Consider the following 8594-nt stretch of genomic DNA (forward strand, 5'->3'; position numbering starts at 1 on the left):
AATGATAAATCCCACCTGAACTGAAATATGGATCTCGATATAGATGTGGGGTTTAGAATATAGGGATACGGAGAATAAGGGGCCAACTAGTATTTCCTTTTTTTTTATGCAACCATTTTATAACTTTTCTCTTAGCTATAATGGTGTAAATGGAACCATGTTCACAGAGCTGTCTGGTGTAAATGGAACCACGACAAACCTGGCAATGCGTCTGAAAAGTAAAAAAACACAGAATTAAGGGCATGTCGCTTTCAACTTTTCACACTCTTGCAAGCAGACACGGTTATTAGACTTTGCCACTGTGGAGAAAAAACAAACAACATTTCCCTACCGTAGTCAAGTCAAACTTTCTCATTATGTTGACCGCAAGAGGTCAGAGAGTCACTCTTGGATGGCCCAAAGACGTTGTTCCGTAGACTGTAGACTACGCACATTTGTTTTTCTTTTGGATTTCACTTGCTGTTCATCTATTCGGGATGTATTTAGTCAGCAGTCGGTTGTGCCTAAGAATAAGATGACTTCCGGTGAGGATCAAAGCTATGAATTAGAAGACTGAAGCAAGTTGGCGGAATTGTTAATTTTATTGATAGACGGCATCTTAAAAGTCCAATTGTGGAGAGTTAAAATCGTCTCCAACTTCATTCATAGTTAAAATCGTTCTGAACTAGCAGGGATCCTGAAATCAAGTCCTTTCCAATATCTAGAGCATGCCATGAAGCACATTAGTCCAAGCCATTGAGAATAGTTTCCGCGAACGAAATCAGGATGCTCCAAGCATCCACTACAATGATTTGGCCAAACTCAAAGTGGCAAGGCATGGTCGGCCTCTTAAGCCAAGTCAAAAGATTTGGCCGCATTATAGCTAACCGATGGACCATAATGGGCTATAGCCAAGCAAAATGCACTGCCATAATGCTTAGCCTGAAATTAATACAAGGTACTCCCGTCTTTTTCTCTCTTCACTAGTTAGTTTTGGTGAAAACAACATCCTAAATTGGATTGGTTGGTTTGTCTGTTGCCACGGCTTACTGATTTATATGTACACGACATATTCGTAGCGTACAACTAGTTAGAGATTAGATATTAACAGATTGCCTAAGTTATTTACAAATTTATATAACATACCAAAATCACCATTTACCTCCGAAAGACCCACATACTCTACATTGTGCAATCATGCATGTACAGGAACAGATGAGTTCACCGAAATGCAGTCCTTGAAGCGGCCTAAGATCACGTTCTGGCCTGATGAATGAGAGGGAAGAGGAACTCCATCCTTAACACACTCATCGTAGTTCTCCAAGACAGATACAATGTAGGTAAAATCAGGTCTCTTTGATGGATTTGAAGCCCAACATCGTTTAATTAGATTTGCAAGCGCAGGCTGACAATTAGCTGGCAATGGCGGTCTCGCTTTCTGCAAAACCAAAGAAGAAGAAAACTGTGAAATATGAATAGTCAGATTCTGCTGACATAATTTAACTCATACTATCTCACACTTTCAACCTTAAATGTTTGTTGCGGCCAAATCAAAACTAGTGAGAAGCTAAAAAAAAATTCTTAGGACTGTCTTCTCATTGTATGCTACATTCTCACAAAAACTGAATGAAATCCGCAACATTCACTGGTTTGAAAATCGCCTATTCAACAATAATTGAATAAATTATTGATGGTTGTGTTCTATTTCTAATTACATGCTCGACTTCCTAGTGTGGCATTTTAGTCCCCAATCGTGGAAAATGAAGACTAGGATCTCAGTACAGGAGCATGTCGGCATCTATTACAACCACTGCTCTAAACTGGCAGACCCTACATAAACTTTCTCAGTCGTAGTGCCAGCATTTCAGTAGATTTGCAATTCAAGACATTCTTCACTGTAAGTTAAAAGAAACACAACTTGCTTTGCATGTAAAATCAAGTATTCAATTCATATGAGAAATCAAGCATTAATGAGACCAGCACATTCCAAATCAAGAAAATTAAAAGGTAGAGTCTATTTCCAGAAGACCGTGTTTAATTTTATTAAGAAATGAAAACGACAAGAGAAAGCAATGATGCTGCCTGCAAAACAGAAGCAAAAAGCATACCTGGGAAACAAAAGATGGGAAAAAGAACAACCTTTGGCATACATCTTTCCATATCAGATTCAAGGCAAATTGGCACTGATAACTAACAAGCCGAAATTTCTGCATAAGCATTGGAACCGATCATGGCTAAACTGTATTCGCATTCTTGACTGAACATGCGAAGTATTTCGTGTAACTAGTAAAGCACATCAAAGGTTTGTAACCATAGATGAAAGAGAGAGTATGGTCCAAAAGAGATACTATGCTATGCACATGTTCATGTGGTTCAAATTGCTCAATTGTTCGAATCTAATGGGCTAAAATAGCACATGTTCCCTTTAAGAAATGGACAAAAGTAATAGCATGACATAATTTGTGGCAATCAAGCTAAACAACCAACCCTGCGGGAATTCAGCACCTATGTATTTGTCATTGGAAGATAACCCTTCTAGTGTACCTCAGAACTATGTTGATGTGATCCAACAATAATCAACTAGTGCACACAGTGAAATGTCGACATCATTGGAAAACTATAAAAGATCCAAATAGTACAACATAACAGGTGCTTCCTTAAGTAATCTAATAACACACCAATATACCAAGATAAACATAAATTTCAATATGCCATAACTAACGAGGAAATAAATCAAGTGACATAAGTAGCTTACCTTTTCTGCGACAGCAAATGCAGCCTGAACAGGCGTCATCCCTTGAAATGGGAGCAGAGCTGTTGTGAGCTCCCAAAGCACGATACCAAAGCTATAGACATCGACCTTTTTTGTGTAAGGTTTCTCCTTGATCATCTCTGGTGCCATCCAGCGGTAAGTTCCCATGTTACCTTTTGATGCTCTACACTGTGTTTCAAGACACGAGGTACCAAAATCTGCCACTTTAACTCGCATCTCGTCATTCAGTAGCAGATTATTTGATTTGAGATCTCTGTGCATCACCCCTTGTGAGTGAAGATACTGCATACCTCGAGAAATATCAAGTGCTAACCGCAGAATTGTTTCAGTTGAGAGCGAGTAAGGCTGTTTCTTGTTTAAGTACATCCTCAGAGTTCCTTGTGACATGTATTCGGTGATAATGCAGTACACCGGAGGCTTTTTACACGCTGCAATGAACTGTTAATTAAGATGATAAGGGTGTCCATCTTTCTACCATAAACATAACTAATGCTTCTATAATATAGAAAAGATCACATGTAATCCAAAGGATGGTGTTAGCGTCTAGGGAGTTGGTTGATGTGAACTCGAAAAACAGTGGTCATTTTTAAATTGGAGGTCAACAAGACAGCAATGGAACTGATGCCAGTACATAGTTGCTGGATAGACTTGCAAATTGGTAGATTTCCAAGCATACATCTAAAAATCAGAATTCGTATCCGCTCCTTCAGAAGTTCCTCAAAAACGCTAGTTCGGTGATACTTGCTTCATAACATTTGTGCTTAGTTATCCTTGTCTCCTTTGCTCTTCTTAAAATGAAAATGAAATGATCATCCTAAGACGAGAGTTATTGAAAATTCTACTAGGTATGGGTTCATTGTGCACTTTGAATTGTCTAGCAACTACCATTTACTCACATAAGCCTTACTTGTATTCTTGAACATGTTGATAATAGTGTCACATATCGTCTAGGTTCTTTGGGTTTTTGCAGTTAATAAGCCTTGGTAATGCAATCTTTGTAAACCGATTTTCAATATTACTTAGGACCATGAATTCTAAATTCTAATATGCAATCATAAGTAACATAAGCAATAAAATTGAGGATTCAGTGGAGTCTAACCTGAACAATATTGGGATGAAGAAGGCGTGAAAGCAGAGCAACTTCAGACGTGAATTGTTTCTCAAGTAAGTCCCGGGTTTCTTCATCTTGGTTGGGAACTCTCACCATTTTGACTGCAACTGCTCTTTGCTTGTAAATCCCACGGTAAATCCTACTATGAGCTCCAGAAGCAAACTTGTTACCGATAAACAATTGAGAAAGATCAGCTGTCCATTCTTCTTTACCTTGATCCTCATTATCATCATCTTCATAATGTGATGCCTCCCAAGTATCCACAGTTTCAGAATCAAGTAACATTGACCATGATTCCAAACTATCAAATCTTCTTTTCTCCATATTCTCCATTTCAGAGGCTGGATTCTTTGATGTTGAAGGAAGAGATATTGATTTCTTCTTCCCTTTCCTAAAGCAAAGTAGTGCTCTAAAGAAAAAACACTTCACCATTGTTTTTATACAGAGAAAAAGACAAGGAAAAGTGTTGTTGTTCAACTAAGACAACCAGAAATATATTATATTTTCTTGAAAAACTAATGACTGAATTATTTCTAGAAAGAGGAAAAGCTGATTTGAAAACATAGGTTATGTAATTGGGGATATGGGTTTTGATTCTTTGGTTGGTTTGATGATGAAAACAGAGATATGATCAGAAGAAAGGATAACAGAGGTTATTATTTTAATTGTTTAAACCATGGGTTTTGCAGGGAAAGATGAAACATAAATGGGTTTTGGATGAAAATAACAAAGGAATCCATGAAAATTCCTAACAGAAGAAAAAACAGAGCAAGGTTAATGATATTGTAAATACCCTGAAAATAACTGATTTCAACTGATTGTTTTAAATATAGAAATGAAGTGGCGATGAATGAATATAAGCTGAAAAGATTCAAGGATATCTCGTGATTTCGTGGTACCCACTAGACTCTAGAGAAAGAGAGACAGGAGAGGAAAAAGAAGAAGCACTTTTCTCGACTGAATCCATCTGTTTCTTTTCTTTTCTTCATTTATTATTGAAAACAGAGGAAACATTTAGTCCGGTGGTTTTCATATGGTTCCATTTGAGAAGACAAACAACCACCCATTTCCATCCTGTGCATTAGGCACAACTTGTCATGCAATCCAACATTTGGGCACTCAGGTGCAATGCAAATAAATGGATGGATGACAAATGAACCCAAATATAAGTCTTTCTCTGCCTGTGTTCTCTATTAAATATGAGAAGATAATTTCATAAAATCACGGCCATAAGTTAGAATAAAGGGTACTCCTTCATCCATTAAAGTCTCAAACAGGTGCCTTGCTTTGAAAACCTAAAAAAGGAGGCTCAAATTGGGTTCACACTAGGTAAGTATATTAGGGGAGGTAACTACATCCACGCATTAAAGAGAATCCTTTTGGAGTTCAGAAAAACAAAGATAAGGTAAAAACAACCACAACATGAATTTATCAAAAGCAATCTGAAATCCCATTACCCAAAAAAAAAAAAAACTTCAATGCTGAAAGTTTTCACAGTGAAGTCTGCAAGAGATCCATGTGATAACTGAAGTGAACTTCATTCATGTCAGATAAAAAGATCTAAATGCAATTGGCATATCTATAGAGCAAGTTATGGTTTGGATTCTTTGGCCATAGAGCAATTCTTATAAAGAAGAATCTCGGAAGGTCCTGATATACTCGTGGGTAATAAACATAGATATTGGCAAATCCCCGCCATCTAAGTTTAATCTGAATTTCATTAATCCCACATTTTGTAATTGTTAGTAAGCAACAAATAACCTGTCAATTGTTTTTGTTGAAAGGGTCTCCTAAATGAAGAAAAAACATTATGTTACACGAAGGCAGCCTTACATGAACCTGATGGTTCTTCACTTGGGCTCTTTAGGAAAATGGAGCTTGATCAACATGGGGAGTTCAGCCAACTCAATCCGAGGCTTACCAAGCAAAATCATCTTCAACTTTTCATCACAGTTGACCATGTTCTTGTTGTTTGGATCCTGTCTCGAAACAAAAACAATTCCAAATTCCATGTCACTGTTCTTTATTTTTTTAGTACCAAACAATATAGAAACTAAAGTAAATAAATATGCAGGACAACAAAAGTTTGCTGGATAGAAAACTATCTGACATAAGTACCAGTCAGATGGCTACTAGTGTTATTATTCATAATCATGGAGGTGTGTTGCACGTCATCTATGTCTAAGACGCAAGGAAAGGCCAAGCACCCCACACATCAGTGCATAGGCAACTCATTATGCACACCTAGGACATAAATATCGTAAAGGCTTTCCTGCCCTTTTCCTGCTTATGCATATTAAACAATAAGAAAACGTAATGAAGATTTGATTCCCTATTTCTAATTAGAATAGGATACTTTTGATTTCATGTATTTCTTGGCATTTCAAATTTGACAACAGTGAGATAGTAACGCCACTCCTATTTGATTCACAGATAAAACTTAAATTTGACAATAGTGAGATAGTAAAGCCACTCCTATTTGATTCACAGATAAGACTTAAGACCACCCACAATGTGTGTATGGTAAAAGCTAAAATAAATGTTAAATTTAACTTCAGTTTTGGGTTTAGCAAGTTAGTACTTGCAGCGGGTAATTCTTTTGACGGACTATATTTAAGAACCAGTGTCATGCTAGGCCAGTTCTCTGATTGGGTTTCTCAACTAGTCTATATCTCAGAACAACCCCATCACACCATCCCGTGTTCAGCTAGTTCTCAAAGCTAGCCTAACTCGAAACCATTTCTCAAAACTAGTCCATCCACTATACCAGTTCTGAGAAGAAGTCTCATAGATGCTCCTTTTGAGATCGGGTCCGTGTAAATTTGGCAATTGCTATATAAATTTGGCATTCAGCTATAGCATTATGCTATAATTTGGGCTTGGCAAGCTCCATTGTGAGCAAATTAATAGCATATATGCTATAATCTTTACACACCGTGGATGATCTAATCAAGCTAAAAGGTAACTAATAGTTTTATACCAAACAGTGGAGCAACACAAACCACAATAAAGAAAATAAAGGCAAACTATAACCATACCCAAAGTGAAACATGTCAGCCAACTCAGACTCGAGTTTAGCCAATGCATAAGATTTGACAACTACTAACACACCATCAAATTTAGTTTAAAAAGATCAAACCAACCCCAACGACAGAAATCAATTGAATCAGATAACATTCCTCAGCAGCCTTGCAAGATTAGTTTGCAAATATATCTGGCATCCATAAGCATGTCGATACCAATTAGTGGATTTTCGGGATCTTTTTTCTTCTTCAGTTTTTCGAGAACAAGAACCAAGAAGAACCTTCCAATACTCTGTCTGATTGACTAAATGATGGAAAATCAAGATGAACTTGCCTAATTTTCACCGATGGCCTTGTTCTCCAGAATACACACACATGTGATGAGGTGAAAGCAACACTAGATATATGATGCACTGTGTCAGTTGTATCAATAAGGACTGTACGGAATATATTTTACTTTAGTAGTTTGGAAGTCTATAAGTTTTCTGTTGCCCCAATTACTTTTATGATAGGAACCTTTTTCGCTCAATGACATGGTGGACCAATCCAACCAGACAGGTCTAAGGGCATATACTTACATTTTAATCTTCCCTACCACAAGCTTACTATCAACTTCAATCATTCACCATAGTGTGTACAATGTATAATTCAAAAATGATCCCTTCTACTACCACGGGCCTTATGAAAGCAAATTGGAACATCAAACAAATTAGACATCAGTTTTCAGTTTCTACGACATGTAGATCACGCAATAGTTTCCCACTCCAGAAACACCATTTATTATTAGCCGGGAACTTTGGTGTCCTCATACTAACCATTCTAAAGTAGTTTTACATAAACTAAAATTTCTAAGACTATTGGTGGAGAATATTATGTGGATTTTTCCTAACCAAATTCTAGTTTTGGATCATATTTCGATGACCTAAACTTAAATTAATTAAAATGGTCAAGGATCATTTCACACAAGATGAATATTTGGGGTTCTAACTACACTCAAATCATTTCATAAACTAAAACATCAAAGACAGCAAACAGCAAAAACAAGTTATCATGAAGAACAAGAACCTAAGATAAGAAGAGATCAAAATTAACCGAAAATAAAAGAAATTTAGAACATTGATTGAGAGAAAGAGAGAGAGATGACCTGAAGGTTGTTGGTCTTGATGTAAAACCAGACACTGTTAAAGAATCCAAGACGGGAAATCTGAGACTGACCCACGAATTCTCGGAGGGTGGAAGGAAGGTTTACAAGGTCTATCAAGTTCGCTAACTTTTTGGGATCGTCGGTAATGGCTTTCCTGGCCAGAGGAGGCAGCATCACTCTGCTTCTAGGGTACTCGATCGGTCTGTAACCGAATAAAAAAACCGGATATTGATTTTATGTGGGAGATTGGCTTCTCTCCTTGGACTTATGTCTTACTCGCATAGCATTGGCCTGTAGAGTGTTGATAATTATTAAGCCCGCTTGCATACCCTTGGGCTGGTATAGTTCTGACACGTAAAAATTAAAATTAAGGGCAAAAAGAGTTATAATAGGTCCCATCTACTAGAGCACGATTGATTAGTCTTGCTCAGCTTTAATATAGAGCATGACTAACTCGGTTTTATTCTAGTACACGATGAGCTTAAGGGAATTTTAAGAAAATGCCACATTTTCAATTTCTTATTTAAGAAAATGCCACCGTTTTTTTTCAGAATTAAGAAAATG

The 8594-nt window shown here is 37.1% G+C and overlaps 2 protein-coding genes across 3 annotated transcripts; both read right to left on the minus strand.

The window, feature by feature from the left end:
* Positions 1 to 1055: 1055 nt before the first annotated feature.
* LOC113348526 (serine/threonine-protein kinase HT1-like) lies at positions 1056 to 5169 on the minus strand. Of its 2 annotated transcripts, XM_026592331.1 has the most exons (4): positions 3852 to 5169; positions 2735 to 3190; positions 2088 to 2186; positions 1056 to 1417 (listed from the first exon to the last, which is right to left on the minus strand). In XM_026592331.1, exons 1-4 carry the CDS (start codon positions 4293 to 4295, stop codon positions 1175 to 1177), a joined length of 1242 nt encoding a protein of 413 aa, XP_026448116.1. In that variant the 5' UTR covers positions 4296 to 5169; the 3' UTR covers positions 1056 to 1174. The 2 variants fall into 2 exon arrangements, with proteins under 2 accessions (XP_026448116.1, XP_026448117.1); XM_026592332.1 differs by lacking the exon at positions 2088 to 2186 and having other exon boundaries at positions 3852 to 5163.
* Positions 5170 to 5519: 350 nt separating this feature from the next.
* On the minus strand, positions 5520 to 8315 carry LOC113348527 (upstream activation factor subunit UAF30). Its single transcript, XM_026592333.1, has 2 exons — positions 8031 to 8315; positions 5520 to 5842 (listed from the first exon to the last, which is right to left on the minus strand). The coding sequence occupies exons 1-2, from the start codon at positions 8202 to 8204 to the stop codon at positions 5714 to 5716; spliced, it is 303 nt and encodes a 100-aa protein (XP_026448118.1). The 5' UTR covers positions 8205 to 8315; the 3' UTR covers positions 5520 to 5713.
* Between the last annotated feature and the right edge of the window lie 279 nt (positions 8316 to 8594).

This window comes from Papaver somniferum, chromosome 2 (genome assembly GCF_003573695.1).
Source record: "Papaver somniferum cultivar HN1 chromosome 2, ASM357369v1, whole genome shotgun sequence".
NCBI classification, from domain to species: domain Eukaryota; kingdom Viridiplantae; phylum Streptophyta; class Magnoliopsida; order Ranunculales; family Papaveraceae; genus Papaver; species Papaver somniferum.